Below are 15,471 nucleotides of genomic sequence, written 5' to 3' on the forward strand. Positions count from 1 at the left end.
TGGCGCATAGTGTCACGGTAAGCTGGGCTCAGTCACGAAAGAATCCGCTTAACCACGCGACGGTTGCGAACGACAGTCATGCAGGAGGCGATATCCTCTCGTGGTGACGCCACCGCATGGTGATGATCCTGCTGTTTGGTCCCGCCGCCTCCGTAATCTGCCACACTCCACGCTGCGACGTTCCTCGCGACGCATAGCGACATCCGGGACCTTCACGCATGGCCGCGTAAAGTGAAAGCATCGCGCGTGTCACGCCGCAGCAAAACGAGAAGGTCCTCGCAATGAAGGGAGGAAGTGTTCCATCCCACAGCAGCTCACTTCCTGCCCGGGTGGCGTGTCAGTGTGCGCCGCCTACTCAATGCGGGACTGAGAAAAACACGCCCGTTGGGCGACGTAACCGTCAAAACAAACGCGCTGACTGTTCTTGCAGTACGCTCACTAGGTTCGAGACTCGCGCTCAATCAAACCGTGGTTTGTCTCTGGAACTAGAGAAAGAGCTGCTTCTTGTATAGGTCGTTGAAAAGGGAGTGTTGGTCCGTGAGTTTATTATCGTCTTTGCTTACAAGGGGAGTCTTAGTTGTTTGCCAGTGGATCTTGAAGGGTTTCAAGCCTGAAGAACATGACCATCGCCGCTGGATTCGTGCTCCTCGTAATCTGCGCAGTCACGCGAGCAACTGCTGAAAAGGAGGGTGAGTCCTGAAGAATTATCCTTCGTAAAAAAGCCTGGTGACACCTCTGTCAAATAGTTCCCGCAATGCAAAGTCTACATCTCGCCTTTGGTCGATTGCGCCGAATATACATACAACCGATGCACTTACAACAGTTAAGCTCAGGCAAAATTTCATAGCATATTAATACAGGTTTGGTCCCGGAGTCGACATCTTCGTAGCGGAGTGCCCAACTACCTCCTGGCAGAAAATAAAACGATGCGAGCAGTAAGGATCACATCGTAAAACTTCTTAGCGAAAGCGTGAATTTGTAAGCAAGGAACGCTTGTTAGCCGCTAAGGCAACCTGGTGGTTTGAAATACACAACCTAAAGGTCAGCCAGACCTCACAACCTTCGTTATTCCTAGCATTGCTTTAGCATATTATCGAAAGAAGTGTTATGACAGTGCCGTAGCTGCATGTAACTTCTAACTACAATCAAAGTGAGATTTTGTCAGGCCAGGACAGCGGTTGTCCTGCTGTAGAGCTTTGCATAATTATGAGCCACTAAGAATGGTGACGTTTTCAATTACATAGGCAGGTCTGCAAATTTCCGTCTGTAATGTCATGCTATCACTTGCGCAACCAACAAGTTTGCAGGAGTCATACACTCCATATCCCGAATGTATTCCATAGCATACGTACCAATTTTTCTCTTCCTTCTTAAACCCTTCCTTCATCCCTTCATTTTACCAGTGCATAACAGCTTTTCCTGCTGTATGCGGGAATACGCTAGGTACCTTCTCGTTTACCCGACGTAGAATTTGTCATGATAATAGAATCAGCTCCTTAATGGTTGTTTTTCTTCACTGTGGCCATTTACAGGAAGCACCACTTTAAATGGACACAAGTTAGGCTAGAAATACATGTCGATGAGCTTTTGATTTGTTTTGTATTTTTCAAAAACGTACAGGAAGTATACAAAAATCGCTCCTCTAGCACTCCCTACGAAAGAATATTTTAACAGAACGCTGTCTGATTTTGATACATCGCCAAAGTAGTGTCACCTTACTGAGAAAATTGTATGAGGCAATAACCTCACATTTTCTCACAGTCTCACTCAATTCACGTAAGAAATCACATACAAGTCGCATATATAATTGCATAAGATCTCATAGTTACTTGTACATTAACATAAATTATGGAAGATATTTTATGACAATGACGTGACCCGTATGAGAGTCTATGTGATTAGATGAGATTGTGTGAGGTTATTGCCTCGTAGAACTCTTCGTTTTTCAGCACTTATGCATTAATGGACAACCGCAAGGAATGCTTCCAAAACTTCGCAGCCTATACGTTGTCCCCGCTCTTCACAAGAATATCGCCAGTAGCCGTGGCCGGTTCTTGCAGTTTCAGATATTTGGAAACAATTTTCTGCTTTTATCATTTTTTAGTTGACGATTCGTGCTTTCATGTAAGATTATTTATGAAGCGTCCTGTTTAGCCAACGTATGTTCCCAGTTCCCAAGCGGTATTTTCTATACCACTATTAAGGGCTAACGATCCTTCTTAGCGCGTCCGCCATATAATTCTGCAAATCGACACCGCGGCAGTGCGAGCTTGGATAGTGCCGAGAACGTTTTTGGTACTTCGTACTTGTAGAGAACAAGCTTTTACATTTCGAGTCGACGCAAATTATGAAGTTATCGCGGCACACACACACACACGATGAGCATCGAATCCCAAGGGATAGCTAATGTGGGGGGACCCAACTCAAAAGCACAAAGGCACAATGAAATTTTCTATAGAGAATTACATTATCTAGATCACTTCATCTTCACAGACATTCTTCAACGTCTTTGCGTTCATGTGTGCTCACTTCCTCTTCCATAATTTTTTTTTTTACCGCGCATTAATTTCGCCTTTTCATGCTTTTATTCCTTATGTTTTTTTCATTATTCATTTATTTTCCAGTTTTCAGCATTTCGTGTGCTTCTTGATTAAAAAAAACAAAAACGAAATCATAATACTCCTTCAATGTATTGTGCCTCCTTCTTAATCATGTTATTCTTGCTGGTTTTAGTAGCCAAGAGCGCAATTAATGAGCCAAACGCCATCTTAGTGCCCGCTTCAATCCGAATATAACAGAGCACGCTGCTTTCGCCTCTACTTCAAGAACAATGCTAGACAAGTACACTTTCTGCACAGCTTTGTTTAATTCGCTCTCCTCAGTCTATAGCCATATGGTGTTCCATGACCGGCGATTGCAGAATATTTGCTCAGATTCCAAGACGATCCAAACTGGGCAGCTTCTCTCTCCGGATTCATAGTGGAGTGAAAAAATTATTTTTACTATCCCTAACCTACCGTTTCATATCATCTTCTCCATTTAGGTCTAGGGTCCACTCTCCCTAAAGTGACGTATACATTCGCTCACTCACCGTTATTCTTCCTTTTATTCGCATACCCGATTCAGGGTCCATCCATAAATTTAACTGCGCGATGCGTTTCCGCCGTGACAGACTACAACGCTCTAGCAAGAGCGATTCAGGAGAGAGAGAGAGAGAGAGAGAGAGAGAGAGTACTTTAATGATAAGGAAGGTGGAGAGGTACGCCGGCGGTAAAGCGACCCTGGCCTGCTATTACACTCTGTGAAATGGAGGAAGAGGAAGTTAAAGGAAAGTTAGGGTGTGAATGAAGGGTGAAGATGTCTAGTACCATGAGGTTTCACTTTAACTCGTGAAACGCAACATGCCGCACATGTCTTCAACACCATCACAATTGCAAAGAACTCGCTCTCCCATGCCAGCACAATCGCAGGAACACGCACCATAAAACCTCAAAGTAACACATACACGTGTGATATACTCGTGCATTTGAGGAGCCCTTGCACATTCGCTGAACACAATATGCCGCATATGTCTTGGACACGCACCACTTGTTTCTATACCGGTACTGTGTTTTCAAACACTACACTTGCTTCATAAATTCTGCTAACGCACATTTTAGGAAGTTGCATGTGCACTGTTTCGGACACTTACGACTGACTTTCGCTAGCAAATGGTTAGTGTCAACCGTAATTCACTTTCACGTCTCAAGTCAGCACCGTATACCACCCCCTGTCAGCTGGTTCACGTGTTCAGGTTGCCCCACCGCGGTGGCTTAGTGTTTACGGGATGCTCGACTGCTGAAACCAAGGGCGAGGATTCGATCCCGACCGAGCCGGCAACGTTTCGATAGAGGCGAAGCGCAAAGCGGCAGTGTATACTGTGAAATCCCCGTGCACGTTAAAGAACCCCGGCGGTCTCAAATGGCTTTCCGCATACCCCCATCATCCTAGATTGTTAACCCCATGTAACAGAACATATTTGGTGATTCTCCTAGGTGGTAACGTAACCTAACCGCCACCGGAAAAAAAGAAGCAGAGAACTCCCGGAAGTTTACAGACGAGCGCTTGGTTCATCACGTCATTTTTGAGGACCTGTTTGCAAAAACTACAGTGAAGTTGCGTCTGCCGTCACAATTGTTTGTGTTCCGTGAACTGCGAAGTGGACTTGCTGAGATGCTGTCGTTTTCGTAGCTTTGTTTTCTTTGTGTTCGCACCCTCAACTTTTCTATCCTTCATTTCCCGTGCGACTACGGGTCACTGAGGCATGTCACAAACATAACACACTCTGGACCTAACACATGCAGGGTTTCAAGCGTGAATTCGCACCAGGCTAGTAACCATGAATTCTTTCAAGCTCGGATCGTCGTGTCTGCATAAAATGGCGTCTTATCTGTGTTTTCCATCATTTACCACATGCCCGAGCACTTCCAACGAATCCGATTCAAGACTGGAATTTGATTTCAGCATTTCTTACAGTGTTTTAACGAATCCATTTTGTTACCAACTTTCGTGCATATTTCTTTAAGTGCATAGGACTGCCATTAATTACCTGAGAATGCCAAACCAGCTTCTAGCATGAACAAAATTCGTTGTTTTTGAAAAGGAAAGAAAATGTTCGAAACTATGCATTACATTTAAACGCACTTAGTACTTCCTCAAAATGTCATTTATTACAATTCTTCGCATAAGCATACGCGTTTGCTAAGCTGGATAGGGATGCTGAAGTCACTGAAAAATTACAGATTACTCTCGGTGATATAGTCGTCTGCTACACTAGAATGGCACGTTAATGTGCTGTACTTATATAGCCATCCCACTCGTCTGAAGCCGCATATTCCTCATGCGTCTCAGCTGGTCCTTTGGATTACCCTTAAACCCGCTTGTTTGCTAATAGTTTAATTTATGAGTTCTTGAACACTAACTTTACTCCGCCAGCTCCAGCTACCCGTCAACGTCACCTATTCACTCCCCCATCTTCTAGGCCTCCAGCAATGTGCAGTGAAGTCAAGTAAAAACGAAGGGAGAAGGAGTGTTTGGAGTGCAGGTGTGCGAAAGCATCGTTAAATATTAATACGGTCGCTTATATACCAAAGACACCACAGAAAGTGCACAGATCTATATATAAAGTGTAGACCAAGTCTCTTATTCTATATCAAGTTTCTCGTGCGCTTTTCATCAAAATAACGTAAACAAATAGTCAATACTGCTTTCAAACAGCCTTCTCGCTAATAGAAATAATGACTTCACAACCGCGTGTTCAAGGAAGCAGCATGGGAAATAGATGTCATGACGACTTCGATCTTCTTTAGGCGCAGCAGATTGCAAACAGACTATTTTCTACACATTGGCGTAATTCTTAGTACATTAAACTGGCGAGACCGAGTTCGCGGGCTCCCTCATGGAGGCGGGAACAACATTTCCACGAACGCAAAATGAAATGCACCCGTCTATCTCAGTGCATGCCAATAGCTTCTGGCGATCAAAATGAGTCCGGATGCCTCCAATACGGCATTCTTCACAACTCATGTGTCATCTTGGAACGTTAAGCACACTATAACCCCGTTTACATGGACCCGACGATGCGAGTCGAGTTGAGTTGAATGGACTCGACCCTACGGAGTTTACATGAACCCGACCCGATGAGCGCAGAACCGGCTCTGGACGAGCGGCGATTACGGTGGCACCCTAGAATCGAGATGAAGAACTAGCAGACGGCACCCGATTCCGGTTTTTTCCCCCGCGCATCTCTAGCGTTTTCCGTACTGTTCTCCTCTCCCACTGTGCCCCGAATCAACCCAACAGCGTTTACATGCTTCCTGTAGCGGGGTCGAGTCCAGTCAACCCACACCCCGCGCCGGCGTTAGCTCGACTCGATCCCTCGACTTCTCGACCCAACCCGACAGCGTTTGCGTAAACCCTACAAACGGTTTTCGACCTGATAACTCAACTTAACCCGCTCCTATCAGGTCCATGTAAACGCCGCTTATGAAGTGTCAGTAGGTCATCTCCTCTATCCTTGTGTCCATGGCTGTATTCGATGAAGCGGGAAACAAAGAGAGAGGGGAAGGTTTAGTAAGAACGGGAAAATATTGGCGGCTGCAGGGGCGTATACAGTATCGCGTCGGGGGGAAACTACAAAAGTTGCATGTTGACGGGACGTCAGCAGGTTGATTACAAGCCATTGAAGGGCAAGCGACCGAGTTCCCCAAGATCTTTGCCATTTACCCAGGTGTCCTGATATAAGGGCAACGAAATCTGATTTATTTTGTAATCCTCATACCCATAAAGGTCAAGTGACAAAAATAAAATAAGCACAATAAAGTCGTTTTACAGTTATAAGCTCAACTTCCAACCTTTTGGTGTTTTTCTTGCTGCTGAAAACGACGAAAAAGAAGGGCATAGGTTTGATACGCTTCTTTAAATGTCTTTAACTGTCCAACTGTACCATGCGCGCACGTGTAAACCATTTCGTAATGTTCTTCAAATTTACTGGAGACGATACCCTTAACGTAAATAAAATAACTTGCATGGTTACAGTAACAATTATATTGCGCAGTGCGTTCTTTTTACATATCGTCATATGATAACATTGTGGCGTTTCGGTTAGCCTGTCACGCACTAGGAAAGTCCTTTTCAATACAGTACTTGGCCTTCTTACTAAAAATAGTAATATTGCAACCTATTCTCAAAGATAAAAGCTCCTAATATGGCTTTCCGAAAGCAGAAGCGCGAAAGAAAGAAAGAAAGAAAGAAAGAAAGAAAGAAAGAAAGAAAGAAAGAAAGAAAGAAAGAAAGAAAGAAAGAAAGAAAGAAAGAAAGAAAGAAAGAAAGAAAGAAAGAAAGAAAGAAAGAAAGAAAGAAAGAAAGAAAGAAAGAAAGAAAGAAAGAAAGAAAGAAAGAAAGAAAGAAAGAAAGAAAGAAAGAAAGAAAGAAAGAAAGAAAGAAAGAAAGAAAGAAAGAAAGAAAGAAAGAAAGAAAGGTTTGTGGGGTTTAACGTCCCAAAGCGACTCAGGCTATGAGAGACGCCGTAGTGGAGGACTCCGGAAATTTACACCACCTGGGGTTCTTTAACGTGCAGTGACATCGCACAGCACACGGGCGCCTTGCTTTTCGCCTCCATCGAAAAGCGGCCGCCGAGGTCGGGATTCGATCCCGCGTCCTTGGGAACAGTAGTCGAGCGCCTTAACCACTGCGCCCCCCCGGCGGGGCAAAGAAAGAAAGAGGTCCAGCAGCAACCCGTAGCGGGTGACCGAGAACAAAGTAGCTGGGGGCTGAACCGTATGCTCAGCTGTTACATTCGCTCGTGCATACAGTTGGAAGCAATACGAGAAGGAACACGCGAGCGTGTGACCTCCACGCCTCCCAAAGCGCTGCCACCGACAGCTGATAAGAATTAACGGTAAAGGCGCATGCAAAGTATGCTTCGTCGGCTACTCTTTCCCAGCATGCCCCTGGTGCCACCCATTCTCGTCTTCTGTTTGTTGGCAGAGCTTTGCAAATTGTGAAAGCCACGCGCTCCCGTGTCCCTTCTTCTAGCTGTACATTTTCTTGCTCTCCAATTCTTATTCTTATAATTTGTGCATCTATTAATTATCTCACATATACATATCAGTACACACTCGTAAGCTGCTATATTATAGGAAATACCTCGCGACTATTATATACACCTTCGCTTTAACCAAGCCGTATACGTGTATACGTCGCAGCGCGATTGACTCGATTTATTTATTTATTTATTTATTTATTTATTTATTTATTTATTTATTTATTTATTTATTTATTTATTTATTTATTTATTTATTTATTTATTTATTTATTCGTGCATTCATTTGTGCATTCATTCATTGAAGAATTAAGGATTCCGAAAGGTTCGATTTGCATCTCCCACTGAAAGGACAAGCCCGAGTTGTCAGATCCTGCCAATTCGACCATACCACGAGGCCTAGTGACGTCACAACACACACCGAACAACCAGTGCACGGCCATGTCACCCGCAAAGTATACCACCTGCAAAGGGCAGGGTTGTGATTTTCGCTCGCAATGTCAACGCCGGATTTTCTGGGGAATAAGTTATCGTGATAAGAATACGCTGTTCAAGTCTCCGAACGAAGTAATTCATAACAGAAAAGGTAGCAGTGCGTTGAACGAGGCCCTGGCCCACCTTATGAATTTAAATTCCGCCAGTTACAATCTGAGCAGTGCACTCAGTGATGAGCAGCAGGAAAAAAAGGATCTTCCCACTCCGACCTAGCGCGGATAGCCGTGCCGTAGGGACTGAGCAAGATGCGCGGTTTTCACAGCCTCACCAACCCGCTGCTCAGCGCCTAACGGTTACATCTCCCCAGAAGCTCAGAAACTGCACTCTGCCGCCAACAATTCTTGCCGCATTCTGTGAAGTATAAGCGAAGGTCTGCTCCTGTCCCTTGTACCGTCTTAATGACCTCAACACGCTTTCCCGTTTAGCTAGTTATTTGCCCCCGTTATGGGCTCTCGTTCACGTGCACGGAGTTTAATGCTGGCTTAATGACTAGTATTTTCATTTGTGCCTTTTTTATCCCACACATATATAATGATTAGCGCACAGTCATAAGATGTCATAGTACACGTAGACCTTCCGGCATGCATATAAAGTACCGCTTTAAACAAGCAGTGCGAACGTGCCTGTGCGGCCTTAAGGGCAGCGTATCGAACTCGGCATGTTCCAAAGGCTACATTCCGATTTCACCCCCCAAACATGAAAGCGAGGCCCTAGTTATCAGCGCACCTGCAATCTCGGCCATGTCATGCGGTCTACCTCATGTCAGAGGCCCATATCCATGATTTTTTTTTTTTTTTTTGCTGACAGCGCCAACGTAGAATTTTCTGGAGAAAGGAGCATCTAGTTTAACAAAGTTCATAGCTGGGCTAATTTGTATAGCATGATAAATTTGAAAGCGTTCGAACAGACAAGTGCAAGAGAAGTGGACAGGAAAAACTCTACTTACAACTGTGTTTATACGGAACCTTCTTGTCAGCTGACCAGTCTTCCTGCGTACACGCATACAGCAACGGCTAGCGCCTTTAATTATCGCGCCTTTAATCTCGCAAAACACCGTTTATGCTAAGGTTTTTTAACACGGCGATGCCTAAGGGGCAAGGGAAAAGGCAGTGTCCCAGCATGTCACGATTAGATCACCTTGCACATCCGGTGGGTCGCAGCCATGCTGTAAGAGCGGTCCTCCTTCCGTTTAGAAACTGATACTCGCGTAAAAACGATGAAGCGGCTGCTGAACTCCCTTTCACCGCTATTTACTCCAACTAGCGTGTAGCAGAAAATGAACAGCGACAGAACACAATCGACGGAAAAGCACATTGCCTTAAGTTGCTGTCCCTTGTCTCATCATCATCATCAGCCTGATTATACCCACTGCAGGGCGAAGGCCTCTCCTATATTTCTCCACTTAACCCGGTTCTGTGCTAGCTGCATCCACTTGACCCCTGCGAACTTCTTAATCTCATCCGCCCACCTAACTTTCTGCCGCCCCCTGCTACGCTTTCCTTCCCTTGGAATCCAGTTTGTTACCCTCAGCGACCATCGGTTATCCTCTCTTCGCACTACATGTGCTGCCCATGTCCATTTCTTCTTCTTAATTTCCACTAGAATGTCGGTAACTTGAGTTATTTCTCTGACCCACTCTGCACGCTTCCTATCTTTTAATGTTACCCCTACCATTTTTCGGTCCATAGCCCTCTGGGTTGTCCTCAACTTAAGTAGAACTCTCTTGGTTAGCCTCCACGTTTCAGCCCCATAGGTGAAACGTGGTCCCTCGTCTGTTATACGCTAATTGCTATGTTGCAGTTCCTTAATCAAATGCACTAACTAGCACAGCCGTCATTTTTTATCTTACTCTTTACGATCTCGCCATTTTGACAAAGGAGTGAAATATTTCCTTCGGCAGAGAGTAAAACTGGCCTCAGCGAGGAGGCGTCTTGGGGAAGTGTTATTAATTTGTTCATTTGTATAAAGCATGAAGACTGTTGCTACGTGTGATTTGCATATAACGTAAAATTCTTCCAATTTGTGCTCCGCTGAATGAAAAAAAAAAATTCTTCAGAGCGGCAAAGAGAAAGTGATAAGCGCCATACACCGAAGGTGTGAACGCGCTTACATGAGTTGCAGAAGAGACTGTCTTCCAGCTGTAGCAGTTTCTGCAAATCATTTACAGCTCTTTCGCTAACCAAATAGATTTTACGCTTGCCGAGAATACCTATTACATAACGACGACGTTCCGCGCATAAAGCTTATCAGAAACGCCCGAAGCTTCAACTCAAGGACAACACTTGTACTATATCTCAATAAAACGAAGCTCTGATTATAGCTAGCTAGGAGTTCGGCGACTGTTAAAAAAGGATTGCATCTTCTTCAGACGTATCGCAGTCAATTTGCGCGGTTTTGTCGTTCCCTGTGTAGAGTTTCCTTTCCTTGATTCTTTCGGTGTAATCTGTGTTTCTGAGCCGGTAAGATCTCAAATGTTTCATTTATCATCTTTATTGTGGTTTTAGTTTCTGTATTCATGGTTATCTTTGTAGTGTCTGTCATGCGCGATGTGCATGTTTTTCCCTTTTGCTGAAATCGCTGCACATTTGTCTCTTTTTACAGTTCTCTGATTATGTTGAAATTCTGCTTGCCCGACTATTTTTTTTTTTAGTTTTGTATAAAGATTACTATGACTAGTTATATACTTCCCTCACAAACCACCATAACACCATCTGTATTATCTTGTTTTTGTTCTACCCTGATTTGCTTCCACATCCTCCCCACCCCCTGTGTATTGCCCTATTGGTTCTTTATGGTATTTCAAATAAATAAATAAATATGACAAACGCTTACTCCAATAAAAGATTTCCTCAACGCTCCTATACTTTATAAAGCGTTTGTGTTGGCCAGCACAGACTCTGGATAACTTTATCTCCCTTCAGAAGCTCATTAACTGAAGGTGGCTTTTAGCACAGGAATTAGTTCATCTTTTTCACTTACAAGTAGACAGCGAGTCTGAAAAGTCCTGTGCGTTCTATTCCAGCCCCATCAACATGCCCACCTCCTGATCCGAAATGCGAATGCAAGCTGACGAACGACGACAGCGGATGCCCTTCCTGTATGTGCCATGAGCCGGTGCCACCGACATCGTGTCCCAGAGTGAGACAGTTTTCAATGCCTCCCACTGTGTACAGTCCGTCCTGCAACCTAGTTCGGTATATAACGGTCTCGGCAGGTGGCACTAGTTCACACACAGAAAACTTCAACTAATGGTTCCCATGCCTCTATACTAGTGAAAAGTACCTATGTGACTCACATCCAGCTCCTAAAAATGTGACGTAACAGCATCTCCATAGTTATTTCCTTCTTCCGTGGAGGCAACCCACACGAAATTAAGGAACAGCACTAAAAAGGCAGTAACTAAAAAAAAAATTGTGTCTTGTTTGTATTAGGCTGCTTTTTAGCGCCCACGTGGTTCGATGACGTAACCAGTATGATATAGAATTATCACCGGTTAACGGAGTCTTCGAGCAAGCATTTGTTTATTTCGTTTCCTTACCGATGGTGTGCCATGTCGCGTGTGCGGTAGGTGTGGAGAATGCAAGAAACGAGGGCACTTTATCGTTGGCACGGCCATTCTTATCGATACTTTATGCACTGAGCGAGCCAACAAGACACACAAAAACAATCAAACACCCAAGAAAGCAATCACGATGACATCAAGATCACGTGATCGTAGCCAAGAACACGCGCGATGGAGGCTAAGAGCTTGTTTTCCAACAAACAAAGAACGCATCACAGCGAGACACCCTGCACGTTACAAGGAGACAAAAAAAAAACGTTATCAAGAAATCACTTTTTGCCACCTCACAAAGATAATTTGCGCTCACAAAAGGTGAAAATTTTCTCTGGAATTATGACTTTTTATATAATTGCTCGCTCAATACTTAGGATTTCAACTCGTTAACGTTGGCAGTTCCCTCCCGTCCACATCGCCCATTCGTTAGGCTCACCTTTGTTCAGCTTCAACCAACACGCTTTTCTACCAATGGGAATGCATGCCCGTCTCGCAGTACAAAAATTCGAGGATTGGTTCCTACAGCCCCCAATTAACCGGTTTCGTTACAGCTCATTACTTTTCTGTAGTAATAGGAACCTCCCTTGAAAATTTGGCATCAGTCCGAATATATATATATATTTTTTTTTTTTTTTGCTAGTTCCTGAATTCATGCCGCCCAGTTGAGACTGTCGTTTCTTCGCGATGAGGACGGACAAAATGAAGGCGAAGGTTTAGCAATGGTGGCAATTTAGCTGTTAAATGCATTCCTTCATTAAAACCACAACGTAATCCTACCTATATAAATGACCTACCCCGAAGTCGCACTGGCCATCATACTCATATACCAGGAGCCCAGCGCAAGCATCTTCGTTTTTCTGACCCGTTTACCGCCACTTATTCTGAGGGCGCTTAGTGAAAACTAGGAATGGCCCACAACCATCTCACCCATGCCGTCATGCACAAGCCACCAAGCAAAAAATAAAAACTAACTTGTTTATAGGGAATGGGAGGCGTAGCAGCCAGCTGTCACACTTTTTCTATAGACACCTGAACCGCGCCATAAGGGAAGGAAGGTAGGTGGGAGTGAAAGCGGAAAGAGAGAAAGAGGGGCCGTAGTGCAGGGCTTCGGAGTAATTTCGACCACATAGGGATCTTTAACGTCCACTGACATCGCGCAGCACACGAACGCCTCTCCGCTTCGCCTCCAACGAAAAACAGCCGCTGGCGGTGCGATTGGAACCCGGGCACTCCGGCGCAATAGCCTGAGCCACCGTGACCTAGTAAACAGCTTTATATGGAAAAAAAGGCACATCATCTGGTACTTTCTAGTGGGAGCCGGAGCCGCACTGCAAAAAAAAAAAAAAAAAAGGAAGTGGGAGCGAAAGAAGAAAGAGAGAAAAGTATGGCGTACTGGAGAGATTGTAAATATTTTCGACTACACCTTCAAAGACCAACTGCGGATAAATGTATCGTCCTGGAAAAGAAGTGTTTTCTAGTCGTGCGTCAAGAGAGAGTACTAAAGGCAAAATATGGCATTCGTAATTCGACAAAGAGATTCAGAAACCACTCGCAAAAATAGTCGCTTTTCAAACCGAAAATATAAATAGCTAGCCTATTGCTAAGACCAAGAAATGACGTAGACAGGGACATAATCGGGCCCTCTGTGGCAGTAGTTGCGGCATTTCTTCGGTTTTGTTGCCATTTGTAGAACCCTCAGCGAGCTGGCACACGTTATATCCGGGCATTATGAGCGACACGAATGCCAATCTAAGGAATTTCAGTCATGCGAGCGAACTAGCATTTTTTTCCCCTGTGTGCTCTGTGCTTTGAAGCACATCTTGCACTCCGTGCGTTCGCGAGCTCCCTCAGCGGAGGAATGGGACAAGCTGTTGGCCAGCCCAAGAAAAACTACTCAACTGGCCCTCGTCACGCGAGCTCAAGAGGTCAACCCCGACTGGAGGCCACCCTAGACTCGCCCCAGCCCGAAATAATTCCTTTCATTTTGTGGCAATAAACGTTGTTACCACCCCCACCGTGCCCCCGAAGGCTAAGCAGCGTTCCGGCACGGTAATCGCGGCGGAAATTGCACAAGCTTCACCTCTAACAAATCTAGGACGTGCAAGCCATGTTTCAGCCTCCGAATTTGCAATGTACGCCGCCTGAAGACTCTTCATTCACAATGCATGGGCCAGGCTTGGGGACACTTCCTGAGTCTCCGTTCATGCGCCATATCCGTTAAATTGCTCAGCTCCACGACACGGCGCCAAGCGCAAGCGTTGTCTGCTATACAGCTCTTAAAACGTTTGTACCAACGAAACTATACCTTGCTGAAAAGCATTCAACCTCGTTACGACTCAAGGTTCAAAGATCACAATAACAGGCATTGTGTCCAAACTAAAACTTCATTGCAGTTGGCCTTTAATGTGCACTGACATCCGCTTCACCGTTACCTGCACCCACACACGGCCGCAGCAGTCGGGCCCAAACCAAGGCATTCCCATCATTATTACCGAGCGTCTTTTGGCACTCAAATTATTTTGGCTAATACAGGCCGCCGGATGTCTGGAATCGTAAGCCAGTGCTCTGTACGTTATGGTAGCACGGTCAACTTGAAGTGAACAGAAACTCAGCACTGTATATTATTGGTGTATAAAGGGACAATTCCCTGCGGCGTTCTTGTATAATAAGCAGTTTTTACAGCGTTTACTATTTTATTTCACTGTGGCAATCCTTCTTTTGCAGGTAAGATGCCCAGTCCCAAAAGAAAACGAAGAGTGCACTGTACAGGACGAAAATGGGTGTCAAGTTTGCACGTGCACCTCTGTCCCGGTTCCAAGAATGTCGACCGCCATTTAAATGTTCAAAAAGAGAGAGAGAGAGAGAGGTTCTTGCTTTCTCTCTCTCCGCCATTCAGTCTTTCAGGCCGCAATTTCGACTTCTGGTGCGAAAATGTTCCAAGACCACTTTCGGTTCCAGAGAGAATATGAATCAATATGAAATGATGCGACGGTTTCGCACTCAGTGAATAAAGAATCTCGAGAATCAAGTGACTGCTTCAGATAACTGGCCTGGTAATAACGTACTTTCGTTCTCTCTCCGGAATCGTTTGACGCCAAGAGCGTTGCCAACTGTCTCCTAAACTTTGCACTGGTACCACACCAATTGGTGGAACCCCCGGCACCCCTCTTGGTTCACTCTTTCTTGTAGAATAAACCGAGATTAGTAGCAGCAGTTTCGCATTTCGTAGCGGCAAAAACAGCAGTTTTGGGGAAAATTTGAGACCTTACAACCGACGAAAGTCATCCTCGTTGCAATATTTCATCTCTTGCCAAATTTGAGCGGGCTGACTTGATTGTTTCAGCTTTTAGAGCAGGCAAGGTCAGATTTTCAACATAGTTATGCACAAACGAAAACAAAAATGCCAAAATATAAGCCCCCTTGACAGCATTACTTGCTTCCAGATGATATTAGGAGCATTGACACCAAACTTCAGCTGTTTTTTTTTTTTTTTTTTTTGCTAGCTGTACTGCCTCTGAAACTGTATACTGAATACAATTCGTGTTCAACTACAGCAGCCTAATAATTTACATTTGAATATTTTTCTCACTGGGTTCGGCTTCAACAGCCGAGCAATGTCTGTAACGTCAAAGCTAAGTCTATGCCATGCGAAGCAAATACTTTGATATAATCGGTTCAATACTCGTAATTCCTGTTCTTGAAGCAGGCTTGCCTTAGCGTTGTGGTGACGAAGGAGCGAAAGTACTGCGGATTTTTGTCCATCACGTGGTACATAACTTAACGTGATACCCATCAGTCGATTGAAACCGAATGCGATAACAGGAATGGAAAGAAATTG

General features: G+C 44.7%; 1 protein-coding gene across 1 annotated transcript; it reads left to right on the plus strand.

Moving 5' to 3' along the window:
* Positions 1 to 308: 308 nt before the first annotated feature.
* Positions 309 to 15,071, plus strand: LOC146176553 (uncharacterized). Its single transcript, XM_084581010.1, has 3 exons — positions 309 to 689; positions 11,100 to 11,215; positions 14,358 to 15,071. The coding sequence occupies exons 1-3, from the start codon at positions 620 to 622 to the stop codon at positions 14,469 to 14,471; spliced, it is 300 nt and encodes a 99-aa protein (XP_084437136.1). The 5' UTR covers positions 309 to 619; the 3' UTR covers positions 14,472 to 15,071.
* The last annotated feature ends 400 nt before the right edge of the window (positions 15,072 to 15,471 follow it).

Source organism: Amblyomma maculatum, chromosome 10 (assembly GCF_055883805.1).
Source record: "Amblyomma maculatum isolate TAMU_Amacu chromosome 10, ASM5588380v1, whole genome shotgun sequence".
In the NCBI taxonomy this organism is placed as follows: domain Eukaryota; kingdom Metazoa; phylum Arthropoda; class Arachnida; order Ixodida; family Ixodidae; genus Amblyomma; species Amblyomma maculatum.